The 15,005-nt window shown below is 51.2% G+C and overlaps 1 protein-coding gene across 2 annotated transcripts; it reads left to right on the forward strand.

The window, feature by feature from the left end:
* Positions 1 to 442: 442 nt before the first annotated feature.
* On the forward strand, positions 443 to 14,707 carry NIPSNAP1 (nipsnap homolog 1; the record flags this gene model as incomplete). Of its 2 annotated transcripts, none has more annotated exons than XM_084253339.1 (10): positions 443 to 540; positions 8,651 to 8,778; positions 8,975 to 9,020; positions 9,274 to 9,368; positions 11,217 to 11,287; positions 11,435 to 11,575; positions 11,898 to 11,929; positions 12,269 to 12,363; positions 13,612 to 13,695; positions 14,643 to 14,707. In XM_084253339.1, the coding sequence occupies 10 exons, from the start codon at positions 443 to 445 to the stop codon at positions 14,705 to 14,707; spliced, it is 855 nt and encodes a 284-aa protein (XP_084109465.1). The 2 variants fall into 2 exon arrangements, with proteins under 2 accessions (XP_084109465.1, XP_084109466.1); XM_084253340.1 differs by having other exon boundaries at positions 443 to 480.
* Positions 14,708 to 15,005: the final 298 nt, after the last annotated feature.

The raw sequence follows: 15,005 nt of genomic DNA on the forward strand, positions 1-15,005 counted from the left end.
GCGTCCCAGGGGCCCAGCCTCGTGCACCTGTCTTAGGTTCCTGGTTCTCTGATAACTAGACGCCGTCTCTGCAGCCCCCTCCCCGCCCCTGAAAGCACCGGCTCACTGACACCTGCCGCTCATCGTGGCGAGCCCAGCCAAGTAATTTTGCTGTCAGCGAGCCCATTTTACCAAGGTGGATACTGAGGCCCAGAGTGGGCACGGGGCCTGCTCGCTGTCACAGAACTAGTCAGTACTAGAGCCGCAGGGGCTGCAAGGCTTAGAGGACAAAAGCCCCCGCTCGGCTCAGCGCGGCGGAGCTGGGGAGATGCGCCCGGCAGCGCGGCGGGCCGGGGTGCGAGCGGAGCGGGGCGTCCGGCCGCCCGGGGTGGGGCTTGGTCTCGCCCCGCCTCTGCCGCCGGGTTCGGGGGCGGGGCTCCCCTCCAACCTGCGCCGCTCCAACATGGCTCCGCGGCTGTGCAGCATCTCTGCGTCGGCGCGGCGGCTGCTGGGGGGCCCGGGGCTCCGCGCTGGGGATTTTGTGGCTGCTGCGTCCGCGCGGTGAGAGCCGGGCCGGGCGCGGGCGGCGCGCGTGGGGGTTGCTTGCGCGGTGGCCTGGGTTTGGGCCTGGGGGCTGGGTAGAGGCTCTGGCTTGGAATCCTGGGGTTAGAGGCGGGAGCAAGATCTAGGCCTGGGGAAGAGGTCTGGGCAAGAATCCCAATCATCGGAAAGGCACGCGCAGGGTCTGTCCTAGGAGGTACCTGGACCCGGGCAGGGATCGAAAGATGGGGTGAGTGGGAGGGGCACTTGGTGGGCCCTGGAGAGTGGGAGCAGACGAGGCAGGAGCGGCCCCTTCCCCAGTCCTTTGAAACACCTACTAGAGGCTTCTAGGAGAGGCTTCTGCTCCCTCGGGAAATTCTGGGGGGGGGAAGAGACATGGGTAGGGGAGCGATGGGGGATCCCAAGGACCGTGGTTGCCCAGACCCTTTGCTTCCCAGCCCTGAATAGTTCAGCTGGGACGCAGGAGGCTGGAAAGGGGATGGGAGTAGCCCAAGGTCACTCTCCCTGCTGTCCCATGGCAGCACTGGGTCTGGACAGGTCTCCCCACACCTCGTGCTCTTTGCACCACAACTGCTGGCCTCCTGGGCAAGGGAGGCTGCTGACCCAGCCATGTGTTCATTTGGGCTTATGTTTGGGCCGGTGGGCTGAGGTTGATGCCGGCCTCCCTGACAGACCAGGGGGTCCCACCCTCGTCTCTCCAGGTCTTGTGCTTGCCCCATCTCTGCACTTACTGCTTGGTGCTTGCTCACTTCCCCACAAGACCATCACTTCGATTATCTTTTACCTCAGCCCCTGGCATGGGGCTAGGGACCGTGTATGCTCAGGATTATTTGTCAAAGAAGTGAGGACACCTGTCCCCACATCTGTGGAAAGGAAGCAGCAACTTCCTCCTGCCCAGCAACTCAGGCGTGAAGCTGTGGAGTTGTATTAGACCTTGCCGCACCAGATATTAGGGAGCTGGGCAGCTGGAAAGAAGCAGCCACGGTTGTACCTCTACCCCGACTGCCTGTTACCTGGGAAGAACACTGCTATCATGGGAAGAACCTGGAGTTTGCCTTCCAACAGCAAATCTTGCTCAATCTTAGTGTGGTGAACTTGCATGAGTCATTTGGCTTCTTGAAGCCTTAGATTCTTCATCTGTAAAATGGGGGTGATAAAATAAGATGTATCTCATAGAGCGGTTGAGCCTGTGTGTGAGGAATCTGGCTCCTGTGAACATGCCGCAGATGTTGCCCCTTATTCAAGCCTATGTCTGAAGCAATTTCTGTGTGACCTCCTTAAATATCAGGACTGAAAATGCCTTTGGGAGATCATCTTCTATAGCTCCTTGCTTTCCAGATGGGGAAATCAAGGCTAGGGACAAAACCTCTTTCTCCAGGGTGGCAGAGTCAGCTGGTGATAAAACTATTTGTGTGGTAAATATCCTGAAACCACAGAAGGAGCACGGGACTTGAAGGCAGCCTGCTGCTCCTTATTTACTCAATTAGTGACCTTGGAAGAGGCATTAAACCTCTGTGATCGTTGCTTTTCTTCTTTGTAAAGGGAATTATGATCCCTGTTGGGTGTTTTTTGCAGGGTTGCTGTAAAGGCTCTTAGATCAATAATTGTCAAGTCCCTTAAGGACAGTTTTAAAGTTACTTACATCCTGGTCCCACCTTGTATACCTAGGAACATCCCATCTTGCTGACTCTTAATCTGTCCCATATCTCTCTGGAGTCACCAGCCACAGCTCTTCTGGCCTCTGAGGTTTGGGTGGGTACAGAATGTGGGCTTTGAAATCAGACGGACATGGAGAGGAATTCTCTTGGCCACTGATTAACCACCTTTGAATAAGGCATGGAATATCTCTGAGCCTCTTTTTTCCCAAAAATATGTTGTGAGGATAGTTCTTAGGACATAGTAAGTGCTCAATAAACAGTTGTTAGTGTTAATGTAATACCAGTAATTCTGTTGTTAACGGAAATTCAGTTCTAGTTCTTCTGAAGACACACTTCTGGAACAATAAACAGAAACATGGGTGTCACCTTTCTAATAGCAGTCGACTCAACAGAGTAGTATTCTGGAAAGTGCAGAGAGCCCAGCATCCTGGCATATAATGCTGAGCTTCCTAGCTTATAAATGTAGAACATTCTGGAATAGTTTCATGGGGAAGGCATCAGATTGTTGATCCATATCGAGAATGTAAATGTGTCATCTACTGAAAATTTCTTAACTGGACCAACATTTATTGAGCAACTTTTTTTTTTTTTTTTTAAAGATCTATTTATTTATACAAGCACTGGGTACAGTCAGAAGTGCGGGAGGGTGAGAGAATTCACCAGAGCCTGAGCGGGGTGCAGAACAGGCAGACTGATGAAGTACCCTGCTGAGGGGAGCAGCGGGCAGCAGGAGAGGTCTGCGCGCCATGTGGGACCCTCGCCAGCGGCCGGGGATCGAACCAGCTCTGCAGAGGCTGCGGGCAGCTTCGCAACCCACCACTCAACCACTGCGCCACTGGGGAGGCCCTTATTGAGCAATTTTCATGCCAAAGCCCTGTGCTAGCTCCTCGGGGGATGGAAGGACATTATCTAGTGGCATCTGGAGAGTGTGGGGAGAGAAGACAATCATGAAAATGAAAAGGCTGAGGGGAAACATGACAAGTGTTTTTATACAAGGGACTGGACTAGTCCAGTTGGAGTAGGCCCTTCCCAGAGATTGGACAAAACTGTGTGGTGTTTGTCTAGGCCTAAGAGGCATTCTTTTTTTTTTTTTTTTTTTAAGATTTTATTTATTTTTGCATAGAAGAACTGGGAAGTAGGCCAGAGGTGGGGGCAGAGGGGGTGTGAGAGGATTCACCAGAGACAGAGTGGGGAGCAGAACAGGCAGATCTACTGAAATACACTGCTGAGGGGAGCAGCGGACGAGACAGGAGAGGTCTGCTGTGCCATGTGGGTCAGCTCCCTGGCTGGGTATCGAACTCAGGCCTTCGTGGTGGGCCGTTGGCGATGGTAGCACTGACTTAACCCCTAAGCCACCAGGGAGGCCCCCTTAGAAGCATTCTTAATATAATATGTAGATAGATACCAGAATCTTTTTTGTTTTTAATTTTTTTTTAAAGATTTTATTTATTTATTTATACAAGCACTGGGGTACAGTCAGAAGCGCGGGAGGGTGAGAGAATTCACCAGAGCCAGAGTGGGCAGCAGAGCAGGCAGAAGGGCCGAAGCACACTGCTGAGGGGAGCAGCGGGCGGCAGGAGAGGTCTGCGCGCCATGTGGGACCCTTGCCGGCAGCCGGGGATTGAACCGGCGCTGCAGAGGCAGCAGGCAGCTTCGCAGCCCAATGTTCAACCGCTGTGCCACCAGGGGTGGCCCTAGATACCAGAATCTTTTACATTTCTGTGTTGATTTACTGAGATTACATGAAGGAAAATTAAAAAAACAAGAAATTGGAACTGATCTAGAACAATGACTTTCAAATTTGAACATGCAGCAGAAATTCCTGGTGAGTTTGTTAAAACTCAGATTGGGAGGCCCACCTCAGAGTTTCTGTTGCAGTAGTTCTGGGATGGGTCCTGAGTATTTCTCTTTTTTTAATATATTTTTTTAAGATTTATTTTTATTGATTTATGCATCCAAGAACTGGGGTGCAGGCCAGAGGTATGGGGGTGAGAGGATTCACCAGACAGTGGGGAGCAGAACAGATGGATCTAGTGAAATCCACTGCTGAGGGGAGCAGCAGGCAAGACAGAGAGATCTGCTGCGCCATGTGGGTTGCTCCCTGGACTCATGCTGCAGTGGTTGGTGATAGCTTGATAGTGCTGAGACTTTAGCCCCTGTGCCACAAGGGAGGCCCCGGGCCTGAGTACGTCTAACAAGTTCTAGATGATGCTAATACCGTGTGTTTGAGAACCATTGAATAGGGAATCCTGGCACTGTAGTTACCAGATTTAAAAGGGAATTGACTCTGAAAGCTTATCAAAGTAGATGAGAACTAGAATTCCAAGTGGAAACATTCAGCTTTTGTTTTGTAGGCAATGAGGAGCCAGAGAAGACTTTCTTGAGAAGAGGAATAGCATCACAACAACGGTGATTTATAAAGATTAGGGACAGACTAGGAAAAGGGGGAAGAGTAGAAGCCAGGATGTCAGTTCCAGGGTGGGTGAGAACGGTGTATTAGCAGCCCTGCCGCATCAGGCCCTTTCTCTAAGAGGCCCATCCTTTGCCCCTCTTGTATGGATGAGGAAAATGATGCTCAGAAAAATGAAAGTGAGCTGAGATTCAAACCCAGGTTTGTCTAGAATCAGTCCTCTGCTGCTGGTGGTGGGGCTGGATCCCAAGTCCACACTCTGAGCTGAAGGTCCACGCTTGGGTTCCTTTCTTACCTCCCAATTTTTGGTATCTTAATGCACCCCACCATCCTTCATTCACATGACATGATCCCAGCACTGTTCAGGCCCTGGGGGTACAACAGGGTACACAGAATAGACAAGGCTCTGTCCTTGTGGAGCTGCCTCTAATGGGGAGACAATAAAAAGGCACAGAACAAGCAGGAAAATTGATACAGTATGTTAGAAGGCGCTAGGGAAAAAATGGAGAGCAGGGCCTCCCTGGTGGCGCAAGGGATTAAGATGCAATCTATGAAGCTGTCTACAGCCACTGAAGCATGAGTTCGATCCCTGGTCAGGGAGCTACCCACATGGTGCAGCAGACCTCTGCTTGCTCACCCACTGCTCCCCTCAGCAGTGTATTTCAGTACATCTGGCTGTTCTGCTCCCCATTCTGTGTCTGGTGAATCCTCTCACCCCCCACACCTCTGGCCTGTACCCCAGCTCTTGTATGCATAAATAAATAAATCTTTAATAAAAAAAAATGGAGAGCAGAGTAAGAGTGATTGGAAGTACAGGGCAGGAGAACATTGTGATTTCACTGAGAAAGTGAAACTTGACCTCCTGAAAATGTGAGCCTATGGATGCCAGGTTTGAGTTCAGACCCTGCTCTGAGACCGTGGACAGGTCTTTTTTCAAAGTGTAGCTACAGAAGAGAGCTTTAGAAGAAGGCTGTTCCACCCTGCTCAGTTGGTACATGGGGAAACTGAGGCCCACAGGCAGGAAAGACTGGGGGTGGGGCAGACATGAGAGCCTATGAAAGTTCCTGGGCCCCTCCACTCCCAATCTCTCCCCAGCACTTCAGCCCCCAGACTCTCATCAGGGCTAGCTGCTTGGCTGTTTATCTTGGTCAGTACCAGCGTTAATAAATTACTTGAAGCCCAGTGCTGGAGCAAAGGTCTTGGTTGACAAATGACAGGAGCCACTCTGCCCCCTGCCACCACCTCTCCCAGGGGAAGCATCCCCTCTACATTCAAGCCAAAGGTCAGGCCCCTCTGCCAGTGGCTTGTTGGAAGCACCTGATTTTTCATGGTATCTGCCTGAATCTCTCCAGGTCAGTGCCCGGCTCTGGCTTTGGAAGAAAGAGCTCTGGATTGGTGCTTGCCTTAGATCTGCCCTTGATTTACTTTGTGATGTTAGGCAAGTTCCTTCCATTCCATAACTTTTTATTTTCTTGTCTTGAAAATGGGGACACATGCTATCAATATTCTAACATCATGGCATAGATTCAATAGGATCATGCCGTTGAAAAATTTGGTCACAGATCCCTGGCACAGAGGATGTCCTTGGCAAATGGTATCTGCAGCAAGATTCCCTAATGTTGGTCCACAGATTTCACAGACCACACTGCCCATCTGATGATATTTGAGTTTTTGGTTTTTTTTTTTTGGTCTTTGTTAAGGAAACAAATAACATGCACAGTGACAGAAAGCCTGTGAATTCAGAAATATGTAAAAAAAATTTTCTCAGTTTACAAAAATATTTTAATAAATAAAGAAAAAATTCACCATCTTCCTCTCTTCCAGGTAAGCAATGTTAACTGTTGGGATAAATCCTTACTTATCATCTTTCTCTGCGATCACCACTTTACTTTAATTTAAAGATTTATTTATTTATTTATACAAGCACTGGGTACAGTCAGAGGCACGGGAGGATGAGAGAATTCACCAGAGCCAGAGAGGGGAGCAGAACAGGCAGAGTGATGAAGTACACTCCTGAGGGGAGCAGCAGGCACGGCAGGAGAGGTCTGCGCACCATGTGGGACCCTCACCCGGTGGCCGGGAATCAAACTGGCGCTGCAGAGGCTGTGGGCAGCTTTGCAACCCAGCACTCAACCGCTGAGCCACTGGGGAGGCCCAACTTTATTTTTATTTATTTATTTATTTATTTATTTTTAGAAATCATATTTATTTATTTAACTCTTTTTAAAAAAATATTTATTTATTTATTTATTTATTTATACAAGTAGTGGGTACAGTCAGAAGCGCGGGAGGGTGAGAGAATTCACCAGAGCCAGAGCAGGGAGCAGAGCAGGCAGAAGGACCGAAGTACACTCCTGAGGGGAGCAGCAGGCACGGCAGGAGAGGTCTGCGCGCCATGTGGGACCCTCCTCCAGTGGCCGGGGAGCAGCCAGGGATCTAACCGGCTCTGTAGAGGCTGCGGGCAGTTTTGCAACCCAGCGCTCAACCGCTGTACCACGAGGGAGGCCCACCAACTTTTTTTTTTTTTTTTTTAAGATTTTTTTATTTATGCATGCAAGAACTGGAGTGTAGGCCAGAGGTGGGGGGGGGCGCGGGGGGAGCGGCTGTCAGAGGATTCACGAGAGACAGAGTTGGGAGCAGAACCGGTGGATCTACTGAAATACACTGCTGAGGGGAGCAGCGGGCAAGATAGGAGAGGTCTGCTGCACCTTGTGGGTTAGCTCTCTGGTTGGGGATCAATCTTGTGCTGCAGTGGCTGCCAATAGCTTCATAGTGCTGAAGCCCAACCCCTTGCGCCACCAAGGTGGCCTCCCGATCACCACTTTAAATGTATTTATTTCCTCAGTCCCAGTCACTGCTCCTATTTTGGAAAAAGTAATACTTTAATTTGCAGCGCATTTATTCTAGCCACAGAAAAGTCTCAAAAAAGGAAAGGACCAACACCTAGGGTCCCCACTGACGGGGGTCGGGACTGGGGGTGATTCCTTCTGCCCAGGAAGCAGCCAGTAGAAGGCTTGCTATTCAGACCTGGGTGCATGTTGCACTGAGGCTGTTAAGCAAGAGGATTTGCTGCCTCAGGCAGCTTAAAAACAAGCCCTGCCCCTGCTGGGACCTTGTGTAGGGAGTCAGTTATGGTCTGGCAGGGCCCAGTGGCAGGTCCTGCTCTGAACAAAGTACATGATCACCGTTTCTTCATTCTCACTGCATCTTAGGGAGGTGTGCAGGCCAGATACTCGTCAATTCAGTGTTGGCTGGATGAATGCATGAGTCTTGCTTTGCATTTCCTTTTTACCCTCTTTCATCTGCCTTTGTCTGCCAAATCAGCCCTGGAGATTTGGAAACTGATCAGTTCACCTTCTCTGGAGAACCTGCCCAGACTGCCAGGCTTGTTTACCTGGGCTTTCCCAGAGATATCCCACTTATGTTCTGAGGCCTATTTCTTCCAGTGGACTGCGACCTCCTTAGGGACAAAACTTTTTTTGTCTTTGTCTCTTCATTTGTGGGGAGTGGAAAGGGGCTCAGGCCAAGTGTAGTGTGGGCACTGGAGAGGACAGTGAGTGCAGCCTTCTCATCAGAGGGAACAGAAATTGCAAAGAAAGCACAGTGGAAAAGCCTGGTGTGTTCAAGGGGAGTGGGGTACATAGGTAGAGGGTGCAGGAGAAGAGGCATCAAGCCAAAGTAGGTTTGGAGTTGAACCTGTTGGCAAGGGGCTGCCATTGTATGGGCCAAGTAGAGGAGCCCTTGAAGGGAGTGAAGTGAGGACAGAGAGACTGGAAAGAGCTGGGACATAGGTCTGCCTCTTCTGTCCTCCTGAGCCTCCTGCAGAACTTCAAGAAACAAATGAGGCAGCCAGAATCTCTGTAAGAGGGATCAGGTCTGCTCAGGTCCAGTGTATTTCATATTCTGGAACTACCATGGGATTCCATGGCCCCATTCCCAGAAATATGGGTCACCAATCTGAGGGAGCAGGGCTTCTGAACTGATGGGAGAACCAAGGCTCCCTGCATCCCTGCATGTCCCTCTAAATGCCTCTGTCCTACAGCTTCTATTCCAAGGACAATGAAGGCAGCTGGTTCCGCTCCCTGTTTGTCCACAAGGTGGATCCCCGGAAGGATGCCCACTCCACCCTGCTGTCCAAGAAGGAAACCAGCAACCTCTACAAGATCCAGTGTGAGTGGCTGCTGGGCCGGCCAAGCCTGCCCTCCTGGGGACTCTGGGGTTCTCTGAGACTCCAGGCGGGAGATGTGAGGGTCAGGGACATCACGGGCTGTCCTGGGAGCCCTGGTTGCATTGTTCCTCTCATCCCAGCTTCCCATGGACTCTCATGAACCCTGCTTCATCTCCCACTCTCTGTGCTCTGTTGCAGTTCACAATGTGAAACCCGAGTGTCTGGATGCCTACAACAGCCTGACGTGAGAATGCTCCTCCAGCCACCCTTCTCGGCCCCTGCTTGGGTGGGGGACTCCATCCCAGCCCAGTTCTCCATGCAGAAACTTAGGGGATGTAGATTTCAGGGTCTTAAGTCCTAAGGATACCTTGTCCAGCCTCTGCATCTTAGAAATGGGGAGACTAAGGCTCAGCCCCCTGGGTCTGTGTTGGAATCCTTATTTCAGGTGCCCTGGGGGCTGGTGTGAGTCCTCCCCTTTCTCTGTGCCCCTCCCGTAGGGAGGCTGTGCTGCCCAAGCTGCACCTGGATGAGGACTACCCCTGCTCGCTGGTGGGCAACTGGAACACGTGGTACGGGGAGCAGGACCAGGCAGGTGAGGTACCTACCTCCCTGGTGTTACTGCTTGGCCCAGCCCAGGCCTCAGCACCTCTCTCAGCTGACTGCCCTCCACTTCCTCTCCACAGAAGCTCCAGAGGGTCATTGTAAATTCGATCCTCATCACCAGCTCCCTTATACAAACACCTGCGGTGGCTCCCCTCTGCCCCTGGGTATCCCGCAAGGCTCTGAATGCTGCCCAGCCTGGCCTCCCTACTCACTGTGCTGTCCTTTCCAGGACATTCTTCACATCCACACATTCACCTGCAATTTGTGGGCCTTTTGTTCATGCTGTTTCCTCACCATTCATCATTCATTCATTCATTCATTCATTCATTCATTCATTCATCCCCTTGCCTGCTTTACTTGCTCATTCTTCTATTCCCTCTTTTGTTTTGGCATAGACCTCACCTCCTGGAGGCCTTCCCTGATCCCCTCCATGCACGCTGGGCCAGGCACCTCCCTTGGCTCTGTAGTGTCCATGTCTGTTATCCATGTAGGTGGTACCCCTGCCTGTCCTTCACCTTGGAATTCCCAGTATGTAACACTGGGATAAATGGGGGTTCTTGTCTGAGGTGTTCCCTTCCACTACCCAGGGGTTTCCCCAGCATGCTCTCCCACCTTCCCCCAACATACCCATCTCAGTGGGCACCAGCTGGATGCCCAAACACAAGAATGTGGTTGAACAAAAGAATGTGGTTGGCTCAGCATCTCAGCCACCCAAAGGGGCCTGGGCAGTTAGGCCAGTGCTGTGCAAGGATGGTAGCCACTAGCCATATTTAGTTATTTAGATTTAGAAATTCAGCTCCTCAGTCACACTTGCCACATTTCAATGCCCACTGAGAGACACGTTGTCTTGTGGCTACTGCCGTGGACAGTGGCTGTGGAGTGTCTCAATCACAGTGGAAAGTCCTTTGGGACAGTGCCCGTTCAGCCTGTGCATGGCACCGAGAGGTCCTTCGGAGCAGTCCGGACAGCATCCTCTTGAGCACTCTCAGAACTGGGATACGTGCTGCTTCCTGGCCAACTTAAGCCCTCACTACCCCTGATAATTGTATATCTTTTTAAAAAAATATGCAGGTAGGTAAGACTCCCTTAATCTTTTATTTCACTAACAAATTGACATGATAGATGGATAAGAGAAAAACTAAGTGTCTTCCTATCCCCTGTTGTTTCCCCATTTAAATACAATTTGATCAGCACCAGCAGTACTTCTTGGATTCTCTTAAGTGTGTACTAGTGGAGAAATGAACTGCGAGGACTGAATTTTCAAGCACGTCCTGCAATTTATGAGGTCTTGTCCACTGTGTGGGACAAGATAGGGAGCAGACCCCCTCAGCCCTCTCTGAGAGTAGCACTCAGGAAGCTACATTCCAGTGCATTTGAAAGAACCACTGACCATCTTCTAAAGGGACCACTGCAATTATTAGACAATTGCTAGGCAGAGCCCTCTTGGTCTCTAAGTTCTCCCTGTCCATCCCTTAGTATCAGGTTAATCCTGCTCCCACGGGTCAGCTTCCTGGACTTGGTAAACTTCCCTCCATATGGTACTTTTGCTGTTTTTCTTGGAGGGAAAAGGCCTTTAAGCCATTATTCCCATTTTCAAGTTGAGGATATTGAAGTCTAGAGGGGGTCGAAGACAATCTGGCAGGGCTGGAGCTCAACCTGAGGTCTCCTTGGCTTTTGTTGCCCAGCACTGCCCCCCACCAACGCAAGGGGAACTCAGACTTCGTGCTGCTGGGAGGTAGGCTAGAGACCACCCCTTAACACATACACTTAACCAGCCTTGGGGTAAGCAGAGCAGAGTCCCCTGATTGTACCTCCCACTTCCTCTATCCCCCAATAGTGCACCTGTGGCGATTCTCAGGCGGCTACCCAGCCCTCATGGAGTGCATGAACAAGCTCAAAAACAACAAGGTAAGTCACTGTCCACTCAACAAACCTCTCTGGAGATTGGTCCAGAGCCCTGTGCTGGTGGCTGCCTCTGTTACCCTATGGGGTACACTGCCAGGGTGGGATGGGGGTCGCTTCTAGGCTATCATGCCCAGATCACCATGCCTGCAGGAGTACCTGGAATTCCGGAAGGAGCGGAGCCAGATGCTGCTGTCCAGGAGAAACCAGATGCTCCTTGAGTTCAGCTTCTGGAATGAGCCACAGCCTAGAACAGGCCCCAACATCTATGAGCTGAGGACATACAAGCTCAAGGTGCCTCCCTCCCACCAGATCCCCATGTGCCTCCCATCTTCCCTCCTGCAGCGCTGCTTGCAGGTACCCCAAGGTGGGCAGGCTCTGTGCCAGAGCACCTAATCTGGGGCTTCTGGCCTCTCGCTCCCTCTGGGCGAAAAAGAGAGATGTGTATGCACATGTGCACACATGCACACCCCAGGGTACCAATCAGAGTCCCTGAATGAGGCCAAGCAGCCCCTGAAACTGGGCAGACAAGACAGTTACCCATCTGTACCCAGCTGTGATGCTGGGAAGCCTGGATGGGGGCTCATTCCCACCTGCTCCTCTGGTTCTCTTTCAGCCAGGAACCATGATTGAGTGGGGGAACAACTGGTGAGTCACAGTGCCAAGGGGGTGGGGGGGGGTACCCCGAGCACCTGCCCCACCAAGGCCCCTGGTGGGCCACCTTTCTTAGGGTCATATTACAGGGAACTCCGCATCCTTATGGATCCAAGGGAAGGATCCAACCAGAAGGAGAGGATCTCCTGGAGGATTGTGAGGCTCCCCTGGTAGAAAACTCAGCCTGCGGTTGTACCCTGTTCACTTCTGAGAGCTGGGGGCTCTGCCTTTTCTCCCTCCCTCAATATATGGCTGAGGAATCAGCTTGAGGACACCACAGGGGACCTTCGCACTAGCCTTGGCCTCTGCCCCACACTCTTCTGCCACCCCCAGGGCTCGGGCCATCAAGTATCGGCAGGAGAACCAGGAGGCAGTAGGCGGCTTCTTCTCGCAGATAGGCGAGCTCTACGTGGTGCACCATCTCTGGGGTAGGCTGGGGACCCTCCGGGAACCCTCTGTAGCCCCCTTCCTCTACTGTCACTCCACATATAAAATGAGGATACATTAGTACCTGTGAGGAGCTTGTGTTCTAGCAGAGAGAGATTCCACCTCAAACATAAACTAACAAACAAGATAATTTCAAATTATTACAGATAATAGACAGGGAGAAATGATGAAGAAAAACACGGGAACCTACACTGGCTTGAATAGACAAAGAAGGTCTCTCTGAGGAGGTTAAATGTCAGCTCAGCAAAAGGATGAGGAGGAACAGGCCATGCATTGCTGGAGAAGGTTATTTCAAGTAGAGGGAACAATGTGTGCAAAAGTCCTGTGGTGGGGAAGAGCCTTTGGGGTTTTGAGGAACGGAAAGGAGTTTGGTGTGGAGGGAGTGGGTAGAGTGTGAGGAGATGGGATAGGCGAGGGAGACAGGTCAGGTCAGGCTGGGCCTTGCAGGCCACGGGCATGAGCTGGGAGGTTCCAGAGGCTGCTGCAGCCCCTGAAGCAGCAGGACATGACCTGCTTTGTATTCTAATATGATTCCTCTGGCTCCATGGGCTTTGCTAGAGCACTTTGCAGGGGAGCCAGAGAGGAAGGACGTGGGGCACCAGGAGGAGGTTATACTAGCTCAGCTGGGAGAGGGCGGTGGCCTGGTGTCAAGTGACCTGGGAGAGGATGCTGAGAATTCCACAGCTTCACTAGTCTGGAGGAAGAACCGATGGGACTTGGGTGAATTGTCTGTGTGGGGCGAGAGAGAAGAGCACTCCAGACGCCCAGGCGCCTGCCCGAGCAGCTGTGTGTCACTTCCTGGGACCTTAGCAGGAGCAGGTTGGAAAGATCAGGAGTGTAATTTGGGTCCTGGGAAGTGTTCCCATTGAGTGTTTCCTCAAGGTTTTGCTTTGTGGTTATCATGAGGTTCAGACATAAGATCTTAGGCTGTGTTACATTTGATGTTGACTTTTCTAACTAGATACATCAAGTGAACCCTGGATACACTAGTCTGGAGCCAAGAGAGTTCTGGACTGGAGCTAGACATTTGGGAGTTGTCAGCAAATATACTGATTGGATGAGATTGTCAAAGCAAACAGTGTTTAACAGTCCCAGGCATGGGGGTTTGGGGGCAGGGGAAGAGACAGCAGGGCAGGCTTTGGAACAGTAGGAGGAGGGCCCCATGCTGGGAACAGGATACAGGATCACATCCTTTGTGCTTATGGAATGACTCTGTGTCTTCCCCACAGCCTATAAAGACCTACAGTCTCGGGAGGAGACTCGAAACGCTGCCTGGAGGAAGAGGGGCTGGGATGAAAATGTCTACTACACAGGTGAGAACCTTATCTGGGGCATCAGCCACGTTCATAGAGGTCATCTACCAGGAGCCCTAAGGAGGCACACCCCTGCACAAGATTCGCCTCCAGTGATGGGGGCTCGATTTTCAGACAGGCAGCTAGTGGGTCTCTAGCCCGGCGGCACTTTCCACAGTGAGTGCCGCAGCAGGTACTGCAGCCAGGCTGCACCTGCGTAAGAGAGGTACTGAGCCCTGTGACCTCAGGCATGGTTCTCACTTCACCGTGTGTTTCCTCATCTGGAAGATGGCGGTGCCAGTGCCTCCCTCAGAGGACTGGAGCGAGGATTCCAGGAGCTAACAGTGAAAAGTGCTTTGCCCAGATTCTCGCCCAGAGGATGCATGCAACAGATTTTTTTGAGCAAGTTTCTTGTTCACCATGTTTGCCACCTTGCTCCAACCCCCAGTAAACACCGAGGGTCAGTGAGCATTGACTGACCCTCACTGTGTGCCAGAGACTCCTACCCTCCCTGGGCTGCAGTTTCCTCATCTAAAACATGAGGCAGCTGAACAAAAAACAAGTGTTTTTTAAACGTTGGCCACTTGAGGCCAGCCTCACAGCTTTTGCCCTACCAGTTTACCACTGCTACGATTATCTCCTTGATAGTTTTCTTTAAACTCCCAAACTTTGTCCTTAGCTTTGTCCTAAATATCATCTATGGATTCACTTTTTACTATGCTTGCTATTTTTTTCACCTACACAGGAAAATAAATATGTAACTATGAAAACTTTTTTAAAATTCTCATCACCACCTAAGTCTCCTACTTATCCCATATTTGGAGGATCTGATTTTCTCCATAGGCCCTTCCAAGAAGGCAGCAAGGTTTTTCCTGTCTTGGTATCCCAGGCCTCCTCCCCCTTCAAAGGCTAATTTCAGGAATCACCCCTCAGCTCCCTCTGATCTCTGCCTCTCTCTCTCCCTGCAGTCCCCCTCGTGCGACACATGGAGTCTCGAATCATGATTCCTTTGAAGATCTCGCCTCTCCAGTGATGTTGCCTCTGCCTCCACCTCCTTCCCCTCACCCTCAGGGCAGACACCAACAGAGAAGCTCCTGCTGTCCTGGTTTCTCTCAGATCTGGGAGGACTCTGGGGGTTAGTGCTCAGCTCAGACGGGGGAGTTGAAGGATAACAGGGTTCTGAGCACTTGTAGCTCTAACCAGACCCTTCCCATCTTCCCAACCCCTTCTCCCTGTGCTAAAAGCAGTTTTTAATTTCTCTAAATGAAGAACAACAACCTTTTATGTCTTCTCACATTTCCCTAAGATCCCTCACCTCAAGGCCACCAGAC

Source organism: Talpa europaea (assembly GCF_964194135.1).
Source record: "Talpa europaea genome assembly, chromosome: 14".
In the NCBI taxonomy this organism is placed as follows: domain Eukaryota; kingdom Metazoa; phylum Chordata; class Mammalia; order Eulipotyphla; family Talpidae; genus Talpa; species Talpa europaea.